Source organism: Guillardia theta (genome assembly GCF_000315625.1).
Source record: "Guillardia theta CCMP2712 unplaced genomic scaffold GUITHscaffold_120, whole genome shotgun sequence".
Lineage (NCBI taxonomy): Eukaryota > Cryptophyceae > Pyrenomonadales > Geminigeraceae > Guillardia > Guillardia theta.
The window spans coordinates 101890-125241 of record NW_005434554.1 but is presented as its reverse complement, the minus strand read 5'-3'; the positions used below and the strand labels follow the sequence as shown (position 1 = coordinate 125241).

Below are 23352 nucleotides of genomic sequence, written 5' to 3'. Positions count from 1 at the left end.
GTCCCTCCCTCCCTCCCTCCCTCCCTCCCTCCCTCCCTCCCTCCCTTCCATTTCTCCCCCACCCACCCCCCCTCTTTCTTCTTCCTCCCTCTCTGCCTTGCTTCCTTACCTTGTCCTCTCCCGGACTTGCTACGAGGACCGACATGCTCTTCCTCTCGCGGTTGAACTCAAGAGTCGCCTGGAACAGTGTGAACACCCCGGCGAAAGATCGAGAATGAGCAGACAGTGAGGAGGAGGAGGAGAAAGAGGACGACTACGGGAACGAGAGACGGCGAAGGATGTAGACGAGGAAAGAAGAGCAGCAGCAGCAGCAGCAGCAGCAGCAGCAGCAGCAGCAAGAGGAGAGAGAAGACAGTGGGAGGAGGAGGTGGAGGAGGAGGAGGAGATAATTACCAGCTTGACATATTTGGAGCTCCAGTAGTCGTTGACTGGAGTGTCTCCTTGCATTCCCTGAGCTCCTTGGGCTCCGAGCTTCTCGGTGAGGACCTGAAGAGAATGAGAGGAGGAAGAGGAGGAGAAGAATGGATGGAGGGGAGGCAAAGGAGGGAGGGAGGGGAGGGAGGGAAGGGAAAGAAAGGGGAGAGGGGAGATGGAAGGGAGGATGGGGAGGGAGGGTGGAAAGGGGAAGGTTTGACTAGTTTCAACCTTCAGAGCCGCTTCAGTGCTCTCGCCGATTCTTTCCCAGGTGCCTACAAAATCATGATTGGCAGGGGCAGGAGCAGGAGCAGGAGCAGGAGCAGAGAGGAGGAGCAGGGGCAGGAACAGTAAAGAATGGAGAACGTGGATTTGAATGAGGAGCGCTGCAGGGGCTACCAGTTTGTGTCTTCACGATTCCTGCTTGGTTGCAAAGAGATGAAATCTTGCTGAGCTCGTTGAGGGAACTGGAGAAATTCCATCACTGCTCAAACTCCCCCTCCCCTTCCTTCTTCCTTTCTCCTCCTCCTCCTCCCTCAGCTTCTCTTCCTCATCATCCTCCTGCTTTCCTCCCTCGCCCCTCCTTCACTTCTCCACTCCATCACTCGCAGCATGCCTGTAGTCGTCGGCAGTGACAGATTTGTTCTTGAGCAGAACGCGACCAGTAGGAGCGTAGGTGATGCCCTCGACCTCCAGCTCCATGTAGCCTTCCTTCTCCATCACTAGCACTCGCTGCACAGACATCTGATTCGTCGTCAACGTCCCGGTCTTGTCTGAGCAGATGATGCTGCTTCCTTGTCAGTCCACGACCACCACTTCCTCCTCCTCAACATTCTCTTTTCCTCCTCCTCCTCATCATCATCATCATCATCATCATCATCATCATCATCATCATCATCATCATCATCATCATCATCATCATCATCATCATCATCCCCATCATCATCATCATCATTCTCTCCTTCTTCCTCTCTGCCCCCTTTGCCCTCCCCCTGCCCCCAGCTCCTCTTCCCCTTCCCCTTCGTCCAGCTCCTACTCGTGCTCCTCCTCTCGTCTCACCTGGTGCATCCGAGCGTCTCTACGGCAGGCAAATGACGCACAAGCGCGTTACGACGAGCCATCCGACCAGTACCGAGAGCCTGCCAGAGACCTCGTCACGAACCCTCCCTCGTCCTCCTCCTCCTCCTCCTCCTCCTCGTCCTCGTCCTCCTCGTCCTCGTCCCCCACCCTCGTCCTGTTCCTCTTGCTCGTCCTCGTCTTTCTCCTCTTGTTGCACTCTCCATCTCCTTCCTTGATCTCACCAGGCAGGTGGTAACAACTGCTGGAAGTCCTTCAGGGATTGCGGCAACAGCCAAAACCTTGGGAATTGTCAGACCTCCACCACCACCACCTCCTCCTCCTCCTCCTCCTCCTCCTCTTCCACCTCCTCCTCCTCCTCCTCCTCCTCCTCCTCCTCCACCACCACCACCACCACCACCACCTCCTCCTCCTCCTCCTCCTCCTCCCTCGTCCTCTTCCTCCCCCTCCTCCTCCTCCCTCCTTCCCTCCCACCCATTCCCCTTTTTCCTCCTCCCTCACCACGGCGATCTTGAAGAAGTGCATGGCTCCCTTCAGCCAGACTTTCCATGTCACTTCTCGCAGCCCCGTAAGCATTAGACCCTGAACAAGACTCAGAAGAAGGTAAGGGAGGGAAGGAGCGAGAGAGCGAGGGAGCGAGGGAGCGAGGGAGCGAGCGTGAGAGCAAGGGAGGGAGCAAGGGAGGGAGCGAGGGAGGGAGGCGGGCAGGTTAGCGGGGGGCAGATGGGCAAGAAGGCAGGCAGGCAGGCAGGACCTTAGCGCTAAACTGAGGAACGTTGACCAGCCAGCAGGCGAGACAGATCCACTTGATCACATCTGAAGAGCAGAAGCATATGATCAGAGCAGCAACCAACAATTGAGCTGGAGGAGTCGTTTTTGCAGTTGTTGTTGATAAGATAATGATGGTGATATGATGTTGTTGATGTTCTTAATATCAATAATGAATGTGTTGATATTGTTGATGATGATGACGATGATGATGTTCTTGGTAATGTTAATGGTATTGTGGTGGTGATAGAGATATCAAACCTGTTAGCAGCTCGCCGAACTGATCGAGCTTTTCCTTGAGGGGAGATTCCTGTAGCCAAAATCAACACGGAAGAAATTTTAGGATACAGGGGAGGAGGAGGAGGAGGAGGCTTAGTGGTTGTGAGAAGCAGGGGGACAGAGAAGGAGGGAGGAGGGAGATTGGGGGAGGGGAGGGGCGGGGGAGGAGGAGGTGGTGGTGATGATGGTGGAGGACGAGGACGAGGACGAGAAACGAAAACCTGATCTTCGGTCTCAGTGAGGGCTTGAGCAATCTTTCCGATCTCAGTCTGAGAACCTGTCTTGATGACAACACCTTGACACTGATGGAGCCAATCAGCTGAGCCTCGAGCTGGTACGCGGCAGAGAAGCGCAGGAGGAGCGAGATGGTGAGGAGGAGGAATAAGAGGGAGAGGGAGAAGGGAGAGGAACGAAGCGGCAAAGGAGCAGGCAAATGAGGAAGAGGAGGTTATGGAGGAGGTAGCTACCTTGCCGTAGACAAGATCAGTGGCAGCGAACATGATGTTCTCCTTCTGCGCGAGCTCGTCGTCGATGGCGGGGGAGAGAAAGGAAGGGTTCTTGTTCACACTAGCTGCCTCTCCGGTCAGCGCCGCCTGCTCCACCTTCAACGCCGTCGACTGCATCTCCACTACGCGCATGTCTGCTGGAACTTTGTCGCCAACTGCCACCTCCACCACATCCCCGGGCACGAGCTCAGCAGCGTCGATAATGCGCGTCTTCCCCTCACGCAGAACCTTCGCCTGCTGTCGCGTGACTCGAAGACAAGAGGGAGGGGAGAAGGTGGGAGAAGCAGGGGGGGGGCAGGAGGAGGGAGAGGAGAAGAAGACAAGAAGAGAGGAAGCGGCTCTGCCTGATCAGGGTTGTAGGATTGAAGTGCATCGATTGCTGCTTCGGCATTGCTTTCCTGCCGCAAGTGTAAGCGCCCTCCTTGCCCCCACTTCCTCCCCTTTCCTCCGTCTCCTCTTCTCTCTCCCTTCTGCTTCCCTCCTCTCCTCTCCTCTCCATCTCCTCCCATTCCCTCCCTCTCCTCCTCTCCTCTCGCTCTCTCCTCCTTTCCTCCCTCCTCTCCTGCCCTTGCCTCCCTCTTCTCCTCTTACCCCCCAACTCCCCCTCTTCACCCGTCCTCCCCTTCTTCTCGAGTCGAAGCCGCAAGCACAGGAGCATCACCTGCCAGACTCCGATGCAGGCGTTGAGGATGAGGATGGAGAGGATGACGGCAGGTTCTACGAACGGATGCTCGTCCGGTTGCGCATCTGGTGCCATGTCACGAGCCTGGCGAGAGAGAGGAGCAGATGGACAAGAGGGAGCAAGGCAAGAAAGAGAGAGCAAGAGGAAAAAGGAGGGAGAGGAAGACGGGAGGAGAAAGGTGGGGGTGGAGGAGGGAAAGAGCGAGCGAGCTAGCGAGGCAGGCAGGCAGGCAGGCAGGCAGGCAGGCAGGCAGGCAGGCAGGCAGGAGGCGAGCAAGAGAGGGAGAGGAGGGGAGAGAATCACCGAAGAAGGAGAAGAAGATGGAGATTCCAGCAGCCGCAAGGAGGATGTGGACCATCTAGTTCATCGCGGTCACCCCCAGGAGGCAAGTCAAGTCTGACTGACCTTGTCGTCAAACTGAGCGACGAATCTCTTCCAGAGGGGAAGCCTGCAAGCGGCGTGAGAGGAGCAGCATGGAGCTTGCCTTGCCTTTACCTCTCCTTGGACGGCATCTTGTTGAGACCGAAGATCTCTCTACGGCTCAAAACCTCCTGCTCTCTCCCGTCAATGCACCCTCGCCTCCTCCTCCTCCTCCTCCTCCTCCACCTCCCCCTCCATCCTCCTCGTTCTCCTTGTCCTCTTTCTCCTCACCTGCTCCGACAATCCAACCTTGGGGTCAACCGCACACATCTCAAGCACCTGCTCGGCGCTCAGTGTCTTCTTGTCTCCTTGTCTCCCTCACCTCCTGCACTGTCTTGGTGTGGGCAGTAGCCGCCATGTCCGGGTGAACCTGAGCGCCTCCTCGCAGCTGCGAGCCAGCTCCTCCCTGATGACTCGCCGTGACCAAGACAGCGCGGCAGCCACAAAGAGCGCGGGGAAGGTGTTGAGGAGAGTGAGCAAGGGGTCAATGAGGAGGAACAGGATCTGGAGGAAGAGGAGGAGAAGGAGGATGAGAAGGAGGATGAGAAGGAGAAGGAGGAGAAGGAGAAGGAGAAGGAGGAGGAGAAGGAGGAGGAGGAGGAGGAGGAGGAGGAGAAGGAGGATGAGAAGGAGGATAAGAAGGAGAAGGAGGAGAGAAGGAGAATGAGAAGGAGAAGGAGGAGGAGGAGGAGGAGGAGGAGGAGGAGGAGGAGGAGGCGTGTATGGCATGCGTTACTTACCAGGCTCCTGGTCAGGACCGTTTTGGGCATCAACATTGGGCGAAGAGGTTCTTTGAAAAGCGCCTGTGAGCAAGTCAACCCTCCTGCTTCCCTTCCTCGCTACAAACCTCGACGGCAGTGAAGCTCATCGCACAGCAAAGAGCGGCGAGCCTAGAGATCAAGAATGAGATCGACAAGGTGGAAGTGCAGGGAGTGCACAACGAGCGTCGGAGAACGAGGTAGAGACGAAAGATGGAGGAGCCGAGAGGGGAGGAAGTCAGGGATGAGGAGCAGGAGGAGCAGGAAGGGGAAGGGGATCGGATAAGGGGATCAAGATGTTCGTCACCATGTCAGACGCTTGCAGCGCCTGCAGCTTGGCAGCATGATGGCAGGGGCTCGTGCAGTACCCACGGTTGTAGACAAGATAACTCACGATATAAGAGACCCAAGAAGAAGAGATGCCTCCCTCCCCTACCAGAGACAAGTTCAAGATCCGTCAGTATCATCCATCTCGATTGCTTTCATGTCTTCCTCTACCACCCCTCTCCGCACAGCAACACCAATCACAAAATCAAGCTATCGCAACTTTCGTTGACCTGTTTTGACTGGTTTCCCTGCATCTCTTCTCTGTCCCGACCTGTGCTGGCAAACTCTCGATCCCATGTCTACCTCTATCTCCGAGTCTTCTTCCTCCTCATCCACGCTCCTCCTCTCCCTTCCTCCCCATGAGCTTTTCCGCATCTCTCGGCCCCTGTCGGCATAAGAGGACCGATGGATGGATGGGTGGGGACCCCCACCCATCTAAAAACCACCACCTACCCCACCCATGATAGCTATTCGTCATCATCGTATTCCATGGTACCCCCGCTACTATAATTCTTCCACCCCACCCGGCAATGTACACCTACCCTACCCCTTTGTGCACTACACCCTACCTACCACTTGGTCGTCCTTCACCTGATATTCGACCCCTGTGTCCCTGCAGCCAAGACTACCCCTACCCGTTAGTGTCATTGACTATCCCTACCCTCCGACCCGACCAAGGTGCCTTATAAAGACAGAGCACCACCCCTCCCTCCACTTTCTTATCACCCCCACCTACCAACCAAATGACTACATGAACATAAGTTTTGCCGGCTCCTGTCCGGTGAAGCCAATCATCGGAATGAGGGTGATGATGACAGACCCTCATCCCCCTCCTGCCCCGTTCCATTCCGTTCTCGTGACAGCTGTCTTCTCTTCCCTCTGAACAAAATTGAAAATATTTTATTCAAATTGAAATTCTAGAGAAATATTTGAAAGTGGGATCAAGGTTTGGGCCCGGGGATCCAATCAGACACGCGGTATGGCCGAGGATAAGGAGAAGGAGAAGAAGGAGGAGGGGGAGAAGGGCGCGGACAGCTCGGAGGACAAGAATGGAGGGGAGAAGGAGGATAAGAAAAAGAGGCAGACAAGAAGGAGGACAGAGCCGACAAGGATGGGGAGGAGGATCGCAAGGGAGAAGACAAGGACGCTCGACGGGACCGGGAGAGGGACCGGGACGAGGACCGAGATGGAGGCAGAAACGACGATTATGCGGATCGTGGGAGGAACGAGAGACGCGGTGATGATGACAACGGTGACTCCTGGCGTGGTGGTCGGGGCCGTGGGAGAGGAATGGGACCCAGGTATTAGAATGCGGCAGCCTTGTGGAGGTGTAGCTGCCCTGTGCAGGAGATTCTGATGGAGTTTGCAGGGGATACATGAGATCACGCCCAGGGGATCGCGGAGGATTTGTCGGGGGGAATCCTCGTATGAGGGACGAGATCATCGAGCCAGTAGACAGAGAGAAGACGTGCCCGATGCTGCTGCGACTCTTCTGCAAAGTTGGCGAGCACCACAGAGACGACGAGTTCTCTTACAAGCAACAGCCGACAGACGAGGAGGTTGATTGTTTGCGAATGCTTACATTGTGCCTCCTGCTTTTGCCGACCTCTTTCCGTGCAGGTGCGGGTTCATACCTGGCGTGATGCGACCATGGCCGAGCTGACCGAGCTCCTCGCTCAAGTTCACCGCGAAGTTCGTCAGAGCGGCACTAAGTGCACTTTTAAGGTGCCCTGCTGCTGCTACTCCTAACTATCCTCCGCTGACTCTCGTCAGGTCCTGTATCCGGACGCGAATGGAAAGTTCGTTTCGCACGTCATCGGCAGCACAGCCATTGGCCGTAGACTGCATGACGACGTCTCTCAGAAAACTCTCGCTCAGATCCGCTACCAGGTTGACCTCACTCTGCTGTCTGCATGCATCACAAAGATTGACAGGTGGGAGATTTTTTCTCTGTTGCGATCTATCCACCGAAAAGTGCCATGAGACCTACACAAGCGAATGCAGAAGAAAAGAAGGAGGAGGAGCAAGAGGCCGGGGAGACCCGCACTGAGAGAAGACGGGAAGGCCGAGAGCAAGAGGACGAGTGAAGGATAGAGAAACCCTTGAGATCTTGGCGACTTTCTTAGTCAAGATCTCGTGCAGAGGTCTCAAACAGGTTCCTTGGGACGTGGACCGGATTGGGTATCTTGGTTCACTCATTCGTGTTTGAAATACTTGGCCGTAAGAGGTTTGTCCAAGTAAATGGACGTTAAATATGCCACCGAGTAGAGGATGGCAAAGTAGACTAGAAACTCCTCCCACGACATCCAGTTGAGATGCCATCGATCCTCGTGCAGACCGTTGCGCAAGATCCACGTGAAGATGCGGCAGACGGGGCCTTGAAGGGTGAAGGCGCACAAAGAGATGCTTCCCAGCTCGCCCATGACCGATGTCTCCAATAGAGGCTTCAGCCCGACTGTCACCGAGCTGTCATGGAAGTAGGTGGATAGCCCGAGCAACACCAGCACTGCCCCGAACACAAGAGAGAACCCATGGAGTCTGAAAAGTTCACTTGCAGGGAAGACGAGAACAGCGACGATGATTGAAATGAAAAGAGCTTCTCCTGCGAGGTTGTACACGCTTGCGTACTCCCTGGTGGAGCTCAAATACGTCGCCTGCTTGTACAGTTCACATGCCGCACAACCAACAAAGAAGGAAGGCAGCATGAAGGGAGGCCAAACTTTCAAGAACGTCATCCATCGTTCTTGCGATCCAGCTGCAGCAACCGCTATCGCAGGAAGAATAGCAAGGATCCACAGGAAGAGCATCAGAGCAAGAGGTTTCATCACCCCATCCATGGCCTCGAGAACTTTCGAAAAGAATGGGTAAAGGAGCCAACAGAACGCCAGGGCCTGGATGTACCACAGGGGGCCATTCTCAGGGTAACAGGTGTGAGCGAAGAGGTACAGAGGTTGAGGGATCAGCTCCTTGTCGTCGTAGAAGGGGAGGATGACGCTGAACCAGACGTTGACCCCGAAGAGTGTTGGGATGAACTTCAGGTACTCATACATGATCGCTCCCGCCGTAGTGCCCATCGCACCTAGATTACAAACCCTGAGGAACAATGCAAGAACGCTGGAGAAGTAGTACATGAACATTAGCCCGCTCGCACGCTTCCTGAGGAACTCTATTGGACTTCCAACTTTCCGCGTCGACCAGACAAAGTGTGTGATAAAACCGCTGATGACTGTGAAGAGATCAAGGGGACGGCCCGAGCGCAACCGGAACTGCCATGAATCGCCGTGGGGGAGATGAAGATAGTGATAGACGATGATCCAAGATAACACAATGAAGCGAAACCCCTCGATGTGATTCATTCTCACCCTCCATGCTGGTTTGGATGACAACAAGGGGGTGGACGCCTCCATGCCCAACACTTGACTGTGCGCTACCTCGGACCGGGAGATACTGTAGAATCACGTCGAGAGTGTTGCTGTCGCTTACAGTTTCACGTGTGATCTGAGCCCGAAGCTTCCTCGGCGTCCGTCTTCCTCGAATTGCCGTCAGCTCGTGATCCTGTCGCTAGTGGAGCAGCAGGAGCAGCAGCAGCAGCAGCAGCAGGAGCAGGAGGATGAGGAGCAGGAGCAGGAGCAGGAGCAGCGTCAGAACGTCCAGCGCTCGCTTCGCCTTCGCTTCTTGACTTCCTCCTCACTCTTTTTCGGATTGACTACTGAATCCGTACAACCCCACCCCAATCACCTCTCTCCATTACACCCCACCCCTCTTTCTTCCTATTGACACCCCACCTTTGCTATCATGGCATCTTCAGTACAACCACCCCCACCCCTAAAACACTCTGTATATATATAAACTTCTTGTCTCTTCGTGTGCACCATGACAGTTTCGGGACCATGACCCCACCCCAGTCTGTCAACTTGTAGGTACCCCACCCCTTCCTGAAAACTGCTGCAGATTTGTACCCCTCATCATGTCATGACCCCACCCCGTCTAATCATTCTCGAATGACCCACCAAAGGTATTCCGGAAGAAATCAACGCCTTATCACCCCTCTCTTCTAGACCGTTTGACCCCTGTCTCCTATACTACCCACCTCAAAAGGTTCTTGATTGTCATCCTACCCCTAGTAAATAAGCACCCCTACCCTTACTTTGTTTCCTTTCAAACCATCGGGACCCCCTGACATTTGAACGAGGATCCAGTAACGGTCTCTTCACGATTTGTAACTGCGTGTGGCATTGGGTCACCGTGTCACACTAGTAAACGTACTGATTTTTAACTTAACTTTGAGTAAAGTACACTGGGCCCTTCGGAACCCTCCACTGAGCTCTTTACTCAACTTAAAGTTAATCTAAAAATCAGTACCGTAGGATCAGATCGGACAACGGGCACTCAGTTACTAGTGCTGGGCCGCGAGCTGAGTTAAACCGGGGGACCCCCCGGGCCCGGGGCCCGGCCGGACCGTCGGGATGCCATGCCAGGCTACTGGAGGCGGTACGGTCGGACTCCGGGATGTCCTGGACTTCCGACATAAGTCACATGATCCGAGGACATCGTACTAGGCTTTGCACTGTGGCAACCGCGCCTGAGTGCAGGATTATGCCGGCAGCTTGCGCTTTCGCCTGTGGCCCAGTGGCTGGCGGATCGCTCGGCGAACAAAGAAACGGCAGCGCTGGCTCGCCTCTCGGCCTCGCAAGACGTCTGGCAACTGAGTGATCCGACTTACAAACGCATCACTGAGTCAGGCCTCCCTGTCCTCCGCAGCCTAGTTAAGTTTGGGGGACAGCATTGCCGCGTGCGGCAGTTGGTAGGATTAGGTTTGGTTCTCGCTTTCTTTTCTCTTCTCGCCGTGTGGCCTGTGCGACAGTGTCAGGGTCAAGCCTCCTCGACTCTCCTGATTGTCCTCGTACTGATCTTAGTAACTTAAAGGATAAGGGTTGGCGGCCTGTCGGCCGCCCGGGGACTCGGCGTGACGAAGCTTGCACGCCGGGCGACTCCTAGTCCCTCATATCACTGTCACCTCATCGTCGCTGTCAGGATCTCGGCCAATATGCAGTACGAGTCATCATAGCAGAAGAAGAATCATCATCTTATTGAACAAAAGAATAAGAGTTAAAGTATCATCATCTTATTGAACAAAAGAATAAGAGTTAAAGTATCATCATCTTATTGAACAAAAGAATAAGAGTTAAAGTATCATCCAGAGTCACAAGTTCAGTTCCGTTAGCTTTTCTTGGCGGCCACCTCTTTCGTGTCAACCTCTGTGAACACTCCGCCGCAGGCCCCGTCCTTCTGCCCTGGTTGGCATGGCGGGCAATCTCCGTTCCCCACAGTCTTCTTGAAGAAACCGTGCTTGCACTTGGTGAAGCCGAGCTCCCATCCGAACCCCTTGCCCTCGCATCCGATGTCAGCGACGCAGAGCTTGATCTTGGTCGCCCCCTCCTCCTCCGTAGTGCTGCAGAAGGGGCAGAGCTTGCAAGGGTAGGGCCCATAGAGCGACTTGTAGCTTCCGACTGCACACTTCTTGAAGGGGCCCTGCGACCAGTCCTTCTCGTTGGTCCAACCAGGCAGCGCGATACAGTCTTCGTACTTGTGCTTGCCGGGCGACAGGGTCGTGCCGCCAGGAGGGCAGGGTATGCACTTCACCATACCCATCTTGTCCGACCAGGTCCCCACCGGACACTGCCTGAACGGCCCTCCGTCCGGCCCTTCCGCCCCTGGTACCGCCTTGCAGTCCAGGGCAGAACCGCTGGCGCTGCTGAGGGTGCTCGAGAGTTCTGGACAGGCCTGGCACATCCCAGCTGATCCTGTACTGTCCTTGTAGGACCCGACAGGGCAAGGCTCGAAGGGACCCCCGTCTGGCCCGGTATAGCCGACGTCAGCCTTGCAGGAGAAGATGCCTTTGCTCTGAGGTAAACTGCACACATGTCACGTGAGTCACCAACTGCACTAGCTGACCTTGTTCCGCCTGCGGGACACTTGGTGCAGTTCCTGGCCGCCAGGCTCCATCGTGGGATCGTAGACCTCCTGCTGAATCGTGAGAAAGAGCTCGGGAAGCTGCTGGAGAGTGACTTACCCCATTCCTGTTCCAGGCTCATACTCTCCTGCTTTGCACCTTGGGTCCGGATGGACGTCATAGGTGGGTGAGGAGGAGACGTCGGAGTCGAGCATGTTCTCAGTGACGGAGAAAGCCTTGATCTGCATGTTCCCGATAACGGACAAGATGATTCCATCCTTATACGTCGACGACGATGTCGTTGGCTCCGATCCATCAAGAGTGTAGTAGATCGTGTCATAAGGTCCATCGCAGCCTATCGTCACGTTGTCGCCCTCAATGTACTTACCCCCTGGTAGATCGAAGCTAGGAGAGCAAGATTGGTGCTTGACGATGAAGTGAGCATCAACCTCTTTGCTCGTCGCCATGTGCGGCGCTGTGGCTATCGCCCGTACCAGATTCACATCTGGAAACAAATGCGCCAGAACGATCGGTGACGTGAAAACTGAGGACGTCGATGATGGCTCCGACCCGTCCGTCGTGTAGTAGATCGTCGACCCCTCTGACCCGCACGTGATTGTTACCAGCACCTTGTCCGTGTACGGCCCAGCGTTGTCCGGGCTGATCACCGGCTCCTCGACTTGCGGCTGTACGACGATGTCTCCCGACTTGACCTCGAAGCTGTCTCCCATGTCCGGGGACTTGATCGCTATCGCCCTCACCACGTAGTGCGCCTCCTTCCCGTCCGGCCCAAGCCCCAGCTCGATCCCCTGCTTGTACTCGGGCGAGGCCGCGTTCGGCGCCGTCCCGTCTAGCGTGTACCTGATCTCTGCCCCCGCCGTGCTCGTCTCGAGCTCTACCACCACCGAGTCCGTGAACACGCCCGCTGACGGCGAGATCGTCGGCTCATCCACCCGCTCCAGCACCACGTACTCTGCCTCTGCGACCATGGAGTCTGCCATGCCGTCCTTGCTCGCGATGGCCCGCACCGTCGTATGGCCAAGCTTGGAGATCGTGATGGGCTCGCTGTACAGCCGTGACGACTGCGTGGGCTCGCTCCCGTCGAGCGTGAAGTAGATGCTCTCCAGCGAGTTCTGGCCCGTGATGGACACGGTGACTGACGTGACGAAGGGCTCTGTCGCTGCAGGGTCGATCTGGGGTGCCGCTACCTGGCGGATGATGTCGTATGTTGACGACATCGCCATGGGGCTCGTCGACATGTCCGGAGCTACAGACACTGCCCGGATAGTTGTGTCGCCGTACTTCTTGACAAGGAACGGACCCTCGTACAGCAGCGACGACGTCGTGGGGCTCGACCCGTCCAGCGTGTAGTGAATGTCCGCCCCAGGCGTGTCGCAAGCGATGTGGATCTCTGCCATCTCCACGAAGTCGTCCGCTGACTCCGGCGCCCCCGCCCAGCGAGTGCCGTTGGCAGCGAAGGTCGGCTTTGCTGCGTCTATCTGAAAGCTCCCGCTCGTCGCCACGTCGCTCGGCGCCTTGTCTGCCGCCATCGCGATCGCCCGTACCTGTACTCCCGTCGTGCTTACCGTGATCGCTCCGGTGTAGAGAGCCGAGGCCTCCGTCGGGGAGCTCCCGTCAAGCGTGTAGTAGATCTTCGATCCCACTGTCGTCGAGTCCATCAGCACCTTCACCTCGTTGGTGAACTGCCCCCCGTCCGGCGCGAAGCTTGGCGGCGACGACTTGATCACCAGCGCCGAGTGCGACGTCAACACGTCGCTCGCGCTCAAGCCTTCCTTGACCGCGATCGCCTTGATAGTCGTCCCGGTCGCCTCCACCTGTATCGGGAGCACGCACACCGGGTCATCCTCCTTCGGGTCGCTCCCATCCGTCGTGCAACGGTACGTCGCCCCTACTGTAGACGAGCTGAGCCGCACAAGCGCCATCCCCGTGAAGGTGCCGCCGTCGGGAGACATGGTCGGGGGAGCAGCCTTGATCGTGTACCCCTCGCTTGACATCACAGGGCTGGGCTCGAGGCTCGGATGCAGCGCGACCGCGCGTATGACAAGGCCCGTCGTGCCGATGTTGATGGGCCCCTGGTAGGCCGGCGAGGCGCTAGAGGGCTCCGTCCCGTCCAATGTGTAGTGGATGGTTGACCCTGCCGTGGAGCACGCAAGCGCTACGCTCGTCGACCCGACGAACACTCCTCCGTCGGGCTTCACCGTCGGCTCCGACGCCTCCAAGCTGAAAGCGCTTGACGTGCTGACCTTGCTCTTTGCCATGTGCGGCGCTGTGGCGATGGCCTTCACCACCGTCCCCGTCGCTCGCACCATGATCCCTTCCCCCGCGTAGACCAGCGAGCTCGTGCTGGGATCTGACCCGTCCGTCGTGTAGTAGATCGTCGACCCCTCTGACCCGCACGTGATTGTTACCAGCACCTTGTCCGTGTACGGCCCAGCATTGTCCGGGCTGATCACTGGCTCCTCGACTTGCGGCTGTACGACGATGTCTCCCGACTTGACCTCGAAGCTGTCTCCCATGTCCGGGGACTTGATCGCTATCGCCCTCACCACGTAGTGCGCCTCCTTCCCGTCCGGCCCAAGCCCCAGCTCGATCCCCTGCTTGTACTCGGGCGAGGCCGCGTTCGGCGCCGTCCCGTCTAGCGTGTACCTGATCTCTGCCCCCGCCGTGCTCGTCTCGAGCTCTACCACCACCGAGTCCGTGAACACGCCCGCTGACGGCGAGATCGTCGGCTCATCCACCCGCTCCAGCACCACGTACTCTGCCTCTGCGACCATGGAGTCTGCCATGCCGTCCTTGCTCGCGATGGCCCGCACCGTCGTATGGCCAAGCTTGGAGATCGTGATGGGCTCGCTGTACAGCCGTGACGACTGCGTGGGCTCGCTCCCGTCGAGCGTGAAGTAGATGCTCTCCAGCGAGTTCTGGCCCGTGATGGACACGGTGACTGACGTGACGAAGGGCTCTGTCGCTGCAGGGTCGATCTGGGGTGCCGCTACCTGGCGGATGATGTCGTATGTTGACGACATCGCCATGGGGCTCGTCGACATGTCCGGAGCTACAGACACTGCCCGGATAGTTGTGTCGCCGTACTTCTTGACAAGGAACGGACCCTCGTACAGCAGCGACGACGTCGTGGGGCTCGACCCGTCCAGCGTGTAGTGAATGTCCGCCCCAGGCGTGTCGCAAGCGATGTGGATCTCTGCCATCTCCACGAAGTCGTCCGCTGACTCCGGCGCCCCCGCCCAGCGAGTGCCGTTGGCAAAGAAGGTCGGCTTTGCTGCGTCTATCTGAAAGCTCCCGCTCGTCGCCACGTCGCTCGGCGCCTTGTCTGCCGCCATCGCGATCGCCCGTACCTGTACTCCCGTCGTGCTGACCGTGATCGCTCCGGTGTAGAGAGCCGAGGCCTCCGTCGGGGAGCTCCCGTCAAGCGTGTAGTAGATCTTCGATCCCACTGTCGTCGAGTCCATCAGCACCTTCACCTCGTTGGTGAACTGCCCCCCGTCCGGCGCGAAGCTTGGCGGCGACGACTTGATCACCAGCGCCGAGTGCGACGTCACCACGTCGCTCGCGCTCAAGCCTTCCTTGACCGCGATCGCCTTGATAGTCGTCCCGGTCGCCTCCACCTGTATCGGGAGCACGCACACCGGGTCATCCTCCTTCGGGTCGCTCCCATCCGTCGTGCAACGGTACGTCGCCCCTACTGTAGACGAGCTGAGCCGCACAAGCGCCATCCCCGTGAAGGTGCCGCCGTCGGGAGACATGGTCGGGGGAGCAGCCTTGATCGTGTACCCCTCGCTTGACATCACAGGGCTGGGCTCGAGGCTCGGATGCAGCGCGACCGCGCGTATGACAAGGCCCGTCGTGCCGATGTTGATGGGCCCCTGGTAGGTCGGCGAGGCGCTAGAGGGCTCCGTCCCGTCCAATGTGTAGTGGATGGTTGACCCTGCCGTGGAGCACGCAAGCGCTACGCTCGTCGACCCGACGAACACTCCTCCGTCGGGCTTCACCGTCGGCTCCGACGCCTCCAAGCTGAAAGCGCTTGACGTGCTGACCTTGCTCTTTGCCATGTGCGGCGCTGTGGCGATGGCCTTCACCACCGTCCCCGTCGCTCGCACCATGATCCCTTCCCCCGCGTAGACCAGCGAGCTCGTGCTGGGATCTGACCCGTCCGTCGTGTAGTAGATCGTCGACCCCTCTGACCCGCACGTGATTGTTACCAGCACCTTGTCCGTGTACGGCCCAGCGTTGTCCGGGCTGATCACCGGCTCCTCGACTTGCGGCTGTACGACGATGTCTCCCGACTTGACCTCGAAGCTGTCTCCCATGTCCGGGGACTTGATCGCTATCGCCCTCACCACGTAGTGCGCCTCCTTCCCGTCCGGCCCAAGCCCCAGCTCGATCCCCTGCTTGTACTCGGGCGAGGCCGCGTTCGGCGCCGTCCCGTCTAGCGTGTACCTGATCTCTGCCCCCGCCGTGCTCGTCTCGAGCTCTACCACCACCGAGTCCGTGAACACGCCCGCTGACGGCGAGATCGTCGGCTCATCCACCCGCTCCAGCACCACGTACTCTGCCTCTGCGACCATGGAGTCTGCCATGCCGTCCTTGCTCGCGATGGCCCGCACCGTCGTATGGCCAAGCTTGGAGATCGTGATGGGCTCGCTGTACAGCCGTGACGACTGCGTGGGCTCGCTCCCGTCGAGCGTGAAGTAGATGCTCTCCAGCGAGTTCTGGCCCGTGATGGACACGGTGACTGACGTGACGAAGGGCTCTGTCGCTGCAGGGTCGATCTGGGGTGCCGCTACCTGGCGGATGATGTCGTAGGTTGACGACATCGCCATGGGGCTCGTCGACATGTCCGGAGCTACAGACACTGCCCGGATAGTTGTGTCGCCGTACTTCTTGACAAGGAACGGACCCTCGTACAGCAGCGACGACGTCGTCGGGCTCGACCCGTCCAGCGTGTAGTGAATGTCCGCCCCAGGCGTGTCGCAAGCGATGTGGATCTCTGCCATCTCCACGAAGTCGTCCGCTGACTCCGGCGCCCCCGCCCAGCGAGTGCCGTTGGCAGCGAAGGTCGGCTTTGCTGCGTCTATCTGAAAGCTCCCGCTCGTCGCCACGTCGCTCGGCGCCTTGTCTGCCGCCATCGCGATCGCCCGTACCTGTACTCCCGTCGTGCTGACCGTGATCGCTCCGGTGTAGAGAGCCGAGGCCTCCGTCGGGGAGCTCCCGTCAAGCGTGTAGTAGATCTTCGATCCCACCGTCGTCGAGTCCATCAGCACCTTCACCTCGTTGGTGAACTGCCCCCCGTCCGGCGCGAAGCTTGGCGGCGACGACTTGATCACCAGCGCCGAGTGCGACGTCACCACGTCGCTCGCGCTCAAGCCTTCCTTGACCGCGATCGCCTTGATAGTCGTCCCGGTCGCCTCCACCTGTATCGGGAGCACGCACACCGGGTCATCCTCCTTCGGGTCGCTCCCATCCGTCGTGCAACGGTACGTCGCCCCTACTGTAGACGAGCTGAGCCGCACAAGCGCCATCCCCGTGAAGGTGCCGCCGTCGGGAGACATGGTCGGGGGAGCAGCCTTGATCGTGTACCCCTCGCTTGACATCACAGGACTGGGCTCGAGGCTCGGATGCAGCGCGACCGCGCGTATGACAAGGCCCGTCGTGCCGATGTTGATGGGCCCCTGGTAGGTCGGCGAGGCGCTAGAGGGCTCCGTCCCGTCCAATGTGTAGTGGATGGTTGACCCTGCCGTGGAGCACGCAAGCGCTACGCTCGTCGACCCGACGAACACTCCTCCGTCGGGCTTCACCGTCGGCTCCGACGCCTCCAAGCTGAAAGCGCTTGACGTGCTGACCTTGCTCTTTGCCATGTGCGGCGCTGTGGCTATGGCCTTCACCACCGTCCCCGTCGCTCGCACCATGATCCCTTCCCCCGCGTAGACCAGCGAGCTCGTGCTGGGATCTGACCCGTCCGTCGTGTAGTAGATCGTCGACCCCTCTGACCCGCACGTGATTGTTACCAGCACCTTGTCCGTGTACGGCCCAGCATTGTCCGGGCTGATCACCGGCTCCTCGACTTGCGGCTGTACGACGATGTCTCCCGACTTGACCTCGAAGCTGTCTCCCATGTCCGGGGACTTGATCGCTATCGCCCTCACCACGTAGTGCGCCTCCTTCCCGTCCGGCCCAAGCCCCAGCTCGATCCCCTGCTTGTACTCGGGCGAGGCCGCGTTCGGCGCCGTCCCGTCTAGCGTGTACCTGATCTCTGCCCCCGCCGTGCTCGTCTCGAGCTCTACCACCACCGAGTCCGTGAACACGCCCGCTGACGGCGAGATCGTCGGCTCATCCACCCGCTCCAGCACCACGTACTCCGCCTCTGCGACCATGGAGTCTGCCATGCCGTCCTTGCTCGCGATGGCCCGCACCGTGGCTTGGCCTGCATCAGAGATTGTTATTGGTCCGTTGTATTGCAGAGCAGCTCGTGTTGGGTCTGATCCGTCGGTAGTGTAATAGATGGTTCCGGCAGGGCTCGACAATCTCATGGTGACTTCCACGCTACCGATGTATGGTCCGCTTGACGCTGGAAGGATCATGGGGGTTTCAGTTCGTGCAAGCACAACAAAATGTCTTGTGATTGGCTTTCCTGGACCATCCACAGTTGAGTCTGACTGGCAGATAACATTCCAATTTCCAGGCCCCAAAGTGATTGAAACTTTCGATTGAGGCTTGCCCTGTTCATTCAAGAAGGAATGTGGTGGAGAGCCATCGATGGAGCAGGCGACATGAGCATCTGAGTTGCTGCTAGGAGCAGTTGCATTGACTTGCACTGACTGCACGTATTGACCAGCTTCTGGAACCATGTTAGGGGGATCTGTCCCCTTGAGAAACTGGAACGCTCTTGCGCCGTAGCAGTGCTCCAACCCGCTGGTGATCTCACAGTTCATCCTGTACTTCTTGATACTCGCCTGACACGCTTGATTCGGGTTCTGAGCAGCCCAGCTGTCACCGCAAAATCGACCAACGTACGGTGACTTGGTGGCCCTTTTCCACTCTTGCCAAGTCCAGGGCATCGAGATGATGTTGAAGGCGGGCTTAGTGGCTCCAACATAATCGTATCCTCTCATAGTGCAGTCAGAATATTTTTCTACGGGCTCAACTAGCACAAACGTCACGATTGAAATCTCTTCATTTCCTGCTAGTCCCGCGCCCAAAGCTGACATACAAATGCTGGACTCGTCCAAATAGGGTCCTTTTCCACAACCGTAGATATGCCCGTCTGTAAGGCTGCAGTGTCTCGGGCAAGCCACAGTATATGTCTGACCGACGTTCCCATGAAACCTGTCAGCGTCTGCCTGTGTTGATGCGTAGAAACTGAACAGATCGGTTAGAGCCAGCGAAACAAACATGAGAATGCGTACCTTCCCCAGGCAACTGAGTCATGGCAGTGCAGCAGAGGTACACCAGCATACTGTTGCCCAATGCCCATTGCCAACTTTGACGCCTGAGCATCGATCTTACTCGCACTAGTGCTCGTGTACGGGTCTGAACGCACTATGACACCAACCAGGAGCAAGGCACATACAGATGCCACCCCTAGAACACGCCAGGACCATACGCGAGAGGTGAGAGAAGATAGGTGGAAGGTGTGGGAGGAGGTGGAGGCATCTGGGGGAACGCCATGCTCCTCCAGCTCCACGTATTCCTCCATTGCGCTCCGTCAGGACATAAATGTTCCACTAGTGTATTCCGCAAATAGAAACACATCAAATTTGATGGGACAGTAGTGGGGATGAGGGCTTTATCAGGCCCGACGCCTCTGAGGTTTCAGTCTCCTCCGAGCGAACCCTGACTTGCTTTCGTAACCTTGAGGTAAATTGAAATCTTACTGTTATATTTTTAAATTTTCGGGCAAGAAAAATCGGAAGGTGTTTGACCCAGTCAACGCCACTACTGGACCGCTCTCCTCTACTACGCTACAACATCTTCCCCCTGCCCCCGCTCCTTTCAGAGTCGATCTTGCCTACAGCTTCTCTCCCTGCCTTCCTCCCTTCCCTCCATGAGTCCCTTTCCTACCTGAGCACCTTCCTACTCTCCCTTGCTCTACCTCCTTCGACTCCCCGCACTCTCTTGCTACCCTGCCCTCCCTGCCTGCCTGTGGTTTCATCTGTTCGATCACTTCTTCCTGCTCTCGGATGGCAGGACGTGGATGACGACTTGGACTTTGCTTGTGGACTATTCTGACACTCCCACACTCTTCGGGCCCCTCTACCATGTTGAAGCAGCAGCGGAGTGTCAATACCCAGGACGAGGTGACATTCTTGGGAAGAGACCTGACTTTCTCATGCTTCAATATGCAGATCGTGTCTTTGCGCGCTTATTGCAGCAATCTTGAAAAAGATATCGCCAGGCAAGAGCCTTGCAGCGTCCTCATTTGGTGACGCTGCTCCTTCAGGTATAAGCATCTCGACAAGGAGTGCCAAGACCTCCACGAGTACTCACAGCTGCTGGAGGAGGAAGTGGAAGAGAGCAATCGTAAGATGCAGGAGCAGCAGCAGGTCATCAGGCAGCTGGAGTCAAGGCTGTCAGAGAACGAGCAGAGAGTGAACGAAGCTGAGTCCTTGCGAACTCGATTGTCTCAGGCTGATGCGGCAATATTGGAACGTGACAAGATCATTGCGAGGATGAGATCTGCGGCCAGTGTGGTTGACAAAGGTATCACCGAGATGCAGCTCAGATACGACGAAATTCTCGCGCGGATGGCTGACGAGATCGTAGCCAGTCAGGCATGAAGTTTCTTCGAATCCAGAGGAGGGAATAGCTGACATATATCTACAGACTGAGCTGCAAAGAATCCAGCAGAAACATGGATACAGGAGTGACTCGTTGGCAACGTCTCGAACGCGTTCCAACATCGAGAGGGGGGATCACGACGACGAGAGCTCGTCGACTGCGGATGTGATGACGTCACGGGACCTGCATGACAGCAACTGATGACTCTTGGTAGGAGTACTCTGAGAGTGAGTCCCTGTCATCGACCTCGAGCATGGAAGGAGCTGGCTCTTTGTTGGACGGGTTGAACGACTCAAGGTGCGCAAGATGTTCACTTAGAAGCTGCTGCTCAAATCAGATCACAGTGAAAAGATGGCTCGACGGGGACGTCGAGTGCTTCGTGCAAGGAGCTGCATTTTGACCTCGAATGCGGTTCACCTTCTGAGACTTTCTGTCGTGCAAGGCAGCTGGTTTGAGGTGAGGCAAAGTCATGTTGAATGGCTCAGTCTTCTGATTATACTTTGAAGGAGCCAGCGCCGTTGCGCAACATGCTCTTGAGGTGGGCCCTCTTCAATCCCCTCCTCTCTTTTTTCCTGTCCTCCCCGCTTTCTCGCCCTTTCTCACTCACTCCCTGGCCCATCCCTGCCCCTATCCCCATCTCCCTTTCCTTTTCGCTCTGCTTTCAAGTCACCTCCTCCTCTCTCTTGCTCAAAACTCCCTCCACCGCCCCTTCGTCGCCGCCCAGACTTGGATTGATTCATCTTGGTAGACTTGGCTTCAATCAGCTCAAGAAACGTTTGCATCGCAACTTGGACGAAGGGGAGAGCAGCGAAGGCTCCAGCCAACTGGGAGGGGACGAGTGACTTCGACGACGATGCGCGGTTGCCTTCACCTCAACGAGCTGCGGAGGAGAGAGTTAACAGCAGCAAGGGAGCATGGGGACCCAAGCTCCCTTGCTGCCTGGACACAGGGATATCGCGCTGAGCGCAAAGGAGGAAGGGTGGGTCAAAACCTTTCAGTGATAAACGACATCTCCGACTCTGACAGCGGCCTCCACTCCCCGATCTTGAGTCCCGACAGCGTGATCCCCATGACCTCTACTCGATGCAATTCCAGCACTTCGTACCCCAGCACCTCCAGCATCTTGCGGATCTGGCGGTTCCGCCCCTCGTGGAGGGTGATGCAGATCTCGTCGTCACTTACCCTTGTAATTTCGCACGGCAGCGTCCTGGCAGTGATTATCTTGCTCTTCCTGTCCCGTTGAGCCGTGGTGGTAATGACGACTCCTTCAGCAAGCTTGTGGATGTCCTCTTCTCTGATCGCTCTGTCTGCCCTCACCATGTACTTCTTGTCATGCTTGTGGTCGCTTCGAAGCACCAAGTTGGGTACCCGCCCGTCGGAGGTCAGGAGGATGAGACCAGTCGAGTCCTTGTCGAGTCGGCCGACCATGAAGATCCTCTCCGGATGTCCGACAGCGTCGACGATGTTTCCTCGCACCCGCGTGTCTGTAGTGCAGACAACGCCTCGTGGCTTCCAGTACTTGATGTACACGAACTGGTCCTGAGGAGCGACGGTCTCGTCGATGATGGATAACCCTTCCCATTGCACCAGCTTGCCATCCAGCCTCACAACGTTCCCCGGGAAGACTCGCTCTCCTGGAAAGGCCTTTCTCCCATCCACTGTCACCCTCCCGTCCTGGACGAACCTGTCGCTCTCCCTCCTTGATGCGAACTCTTTGAAGCATTTGTTGATCCTGATCCCCTCAGACGAGTCTGACGATTCTTCATCTTCCTCCGAGAACCGCTGCCTTGTGCTCTTCATTGGAGTTACGGACCAAGTCAACGAGCTCCTGCCCTCCTGTGTGGGGAAGGGGTGTCGCACAGTAACTGGCCTCCATAAACTTGTAGCGTAGCTTCGTTGCGGCAACAAAGAGATGGAGGGGGAAACATGGAATCCTTTCACAGACACTAACATAACCATCATCATCATCGTCTTCATCATCATCTTCGCTCTTGTCCTGTCCGTCTCTATCCTCTTCTTTCTCATCTCTGCATGCATCTTTGTGCCGACCTCCATTCCCCTGCATGTGATCGTCCACCCCCCCCTTTACCCTTTTATTTATAAGATACCCCTCTGATTTACATATAAAGGATAGGTACTTCAGTACCCCCCACCCCTCCATCTTGTTTGTGGTCGAATAGACGCAATGCCCTAGGCGGGCTAGTCGCACTCAGAGTTGTTGCGCTCGCAGCTCAGCCATGGCGTGGAGGTTCAACTCGCTCCTCCTCCTCCTCCTCAGCCTCGGGATGTTCCGCCTGGAGGCCTCGTGCCCTGAGCCGGCAATGACAGCAAGGGGGTGTCAGGCCAAGGACAGGAGGGGGAGGATAATGGAGAATCACGAGTTTGAGAGCTTCTACAAGCAGGGAATAGTGCCCGAGGGAGAGTTCAAGGACTTCATCGCATGCTTGAAGACTCTTCTTCCTGTTACCTTCAGGATCAGGTGGGGATGACAAGTTGCAAGTGTCCTCCCTGACTCCCCTCCCAGTCGGCCGTCCTCCCATTCCTTCGTGCAGCGGCAGATCGAGCAACTTGCCAGGGAGCTCGACCATTCCTGCAGCAATCGCTCGCAGGGGGGAGGAGGAGAGGAAGTGCCCTCTCTACGCTTTATCGACTGGTACCAGGGGCCAGGAGGAAGTGCATGGCAGCTCCCCGCGAGTGTGCGGGTGTCGTCGGAGAGTTCCGAAGCCTCCAAGCTCAAGCTGCAGCTGGACGTGTTGGCCTCGCTGGGGTTGATAGAGTACCAGGTGGAGGAGGAGGTTAAACTCCCTTTGATGAGCTCGCTGGCAGGAGGCCGTCAGCATGATCCCCGTACCGTTGCTGGCCATCAGACCTGCCGATGATGCAAGCAAATTTGCCGCAACCTTCCTCCTCACTCGCCCCTCAGGTGCTGGACTTGTGCGCGTCGCCGGGCTCGAAGACGCGACAGATCCTACATGCGATAGGAGAGGTGGAGGAGGCTGGTGGGTGTGAGGGAGGCTGACGAGGGAGGGAGAAGGGAGAAGGGATTGTAGTCGCCAACGACGTGAACGCAAAGCGATGCTCGACCATGATCCACCAGCTGCGAGCTTGCGGAGCGAGGAGCTGCATCGTGACCAACCATGACGCGCGACGTTTTCCTCCTCTCTTTATCGCAGGGGAGGAGGGAGGCAACCGTTCGCTGCGGCAGCTCAAGTTCGACCGGATCCTTTGTGACGTCCCTTGCTCCGGAGACGGGACGATGCGTAAGGTCAGAAAGAGAGGAAGGACACTTCTTGATGCCCTTCTCACCCTCCCCTCCCCCTGCTCTTACCCTCCCCTCCCCCTCCCCTCCCCCTGCTC

At 57.3% G+C, this 23352-nt stretch overlaps 8 protein-coding genes across 8 annotated transcripts in view; 3 read left to right on the top strand and 5 right to left on the bottom strand.

The window, feature by feature from the left end:
• GUITHDRAFT_118062 (hypothetical protein) overlaps nucleotides 1-4504 on the bottom strand; it is a gene marked incomplete at both ends in the record, with an annotated part of 6491 nt that extends 1987 nt beyond the window's left edge. Inside the window, 18 exons of the mRNA XM_005822708.1 lie at nucleotides 110-178; nucleotides 394-486; nucleotides 646-689; nucleotides 814-881; nucleotides 1004-1201; nucleotides 1474-1553; nucleotides 1716-1772; nucleotides 1993-2073; nucleotides 2246-2307; nucleotides 2521-2569; nucleotides 2760-2840; nucleotides 3006-3278; nucleotides 3706-3791; nucleotides 4030-4084; nucleotides 4132-4174; nucleotides 4222-4277; nucleotides 4378-4425; nucleotides 4469-4504. Of these exons, the coding sequence (XP_005822765.1) occupies nucleotides 110-178; nucleotides 394-486; nucleotides 646-689; nucleotides 814-881; nucleotides 1004-1201; nucleotides 1474-1553; nucleotides 1716-1772; nucleotides 1993-2073; nucleotides 2246-2307; nucleotides 2521-2569; nucleotides 2760-2840; nucleotides 3006-3278; nucleotides 3706-3791; nucleotides 4030-4084; nucleotides 4132-4174; nucleotides 4222-4277; nucleotides 4378-4425; nucleotides 4469-4504 (1479 nt within the window). The remainder of the gene's footprint in view (nucleotides 1-109; nucleotides 179-393; nucleotides 487-645; nucleotides 690-813; nucleotides 882-1003; nucleotides 1202-1473; nucleotides 1554-1715; nucleotides 1773-1992; nucleotides 2074-2245; nucleotides 2308-2520; nucleotides 2570-2759; nucleotides 2841-3005; nucleotides 3279-3705; nucleotides 3792-4029; nucleotides 4085-4131; nucleotides 4175-4221; nucleotides 4278-4377; nucleotides 4426-4468) is intronic.
• A 2175-nt stretch (nucleotides 4505-6679) lies between these two features.
• On the top strand, nucleotides 6680-7121 carry GUITHDRAFT_61753 (hypothetical protein; the record flags this gene model as incomplete). Its single annotated transcript, XM_005822707.1, has 3 exons — nucleotides 6680-6790; nucleotides 6852-6956; nucleotides 7005-7121. Coding segments are annotated over 3 exons (333 nt in total), but the record flags the coding sequence as incomplete, so codon positions are not given.
• Nucleotides 7122-7426: 305 nt separating this feature from the next.
• Nucleotides 7427-8638, bottom strand: GUITHDRAFT_146244 (hypothetical protein; the record flags this gene model as incomplete). Its single annotated transcript, XM_005822706.1, has 1 exon — nucleotides 7427-8638. The coding sequence occupies one exon, from the start codon at nucleotides 8636-8638 to the stop codon at nucleotides 7427-7429; it is 1212 nt and encodes a 403-aa protein (XP_005822763.1).
• Nucleotides 8639-10451: 1813 nt separating this feature from the next.
• On the bottom strand, nucleotides 10452-11651 carry GUITHDRAFT_146243 (hypothetical protein; the record flags this gene model as incomplete). The annotated part of the gene is made up of 3 exons (XM_005822705.1): nucleotides 10452-11145; nucleotides 11187-11255; nucleotides 11305-11651. The coding sequence occupies 3 exons, from the start codon at nucleotides 11649-11651 to the stop codon at nucleotides 10452-10454; spliced, it is 1110 nt and encodes a 369-aa protein (XP_005822762.1).
• Nucleotides 11652-17944: 6293 nt separating this feature from the next.
• On the bottom strand, nucleotides 17945-18913 carry GUITHDRAFT_146242 (hypothetical protein; the record flags this gene model as incomplete). Its single annotated transcript, XM_005822704.1, has 3 exons — nucleotides 17945-18003; nucleotides 18050-18576; nucleotides 18624-18913. The coding sequence occupies 3 exons, from the start codon at nucleotides 18911-18913 to the stop codon at nucleotides 17945-17947; spliced, it is 876 nt and encodes a 291-aa protein (XP_005822761.1).
• An 829-nt stretch (nucleotides 18914-19742) lies between these two features.
• GUITHDRAFT_118058 (hypothetical protein) lies at nucleotides 19743-20837 on the top strand (the record flags this gene model as incomplete). Its single annotated transcript, XM_005822703.1, has 6 exons — nucleotides 19743-19976; nucleotides 20041-20160; nucleotides 20210-20292; nucleotides 20340-20451; nucleotides 20502-20533; nucleotides 20744-20837. The coding sequence occupies 6 exons, from the start codon at nucleotides 19743-19745 to the stop codon at nucleotides 20835-20837; spliced, it is 675 nt and encodes a 224-aa protein (XP_005822760.1).
• Nucleotides 20838-20979: 142 nt separating this feature from the next.
• On the bottom strand, nucleotides 20980-21795 carry GUITHDRAFT_79481 (hypothetical protein; the record flags this gene model as incomplete). The annotated part of the gene is made up of 1 exon (XM_005822702.1): nucleotides 20980-21795. The coding sequence occupies one exon, from the start codon at nucleotides 21793-21795 to the stop codon at nucleotides 20980-20982; it is 816 nt and encodes a 271-aa protein (XP_005822759.1).
• Nucleotides 21796-22361: 566 nt separating this feature from the next.
• GUITHDRAFT_46333 (hypothetical protein) overlaps nucleotides 22362-23352 on the top strand; it is a gene marked incomplete at both ends in the record, with an annotated part of 1897 nt that continues 906 nt past the window's right edge. The window contains 4 exons of the mRNA XM_005822701.1: nucleotides 22362-22474; nucleotides 22520-22847; nucleotides 22919-22998; nucleotides 23023-23260. Coding sequence (XP_005822758.1) covers nucleotides 22362-22474; nucleotides 22520-22847; nucleotides 22919-22998; nucleotides 23023-23260 — 759 coding nt within the window. The remainder of the gene's footprint in view (nucleotides 22475-22519; nucleotides 22848-22918; nucleotides 22999-23022; nucleotides 23261-23352) is intronic.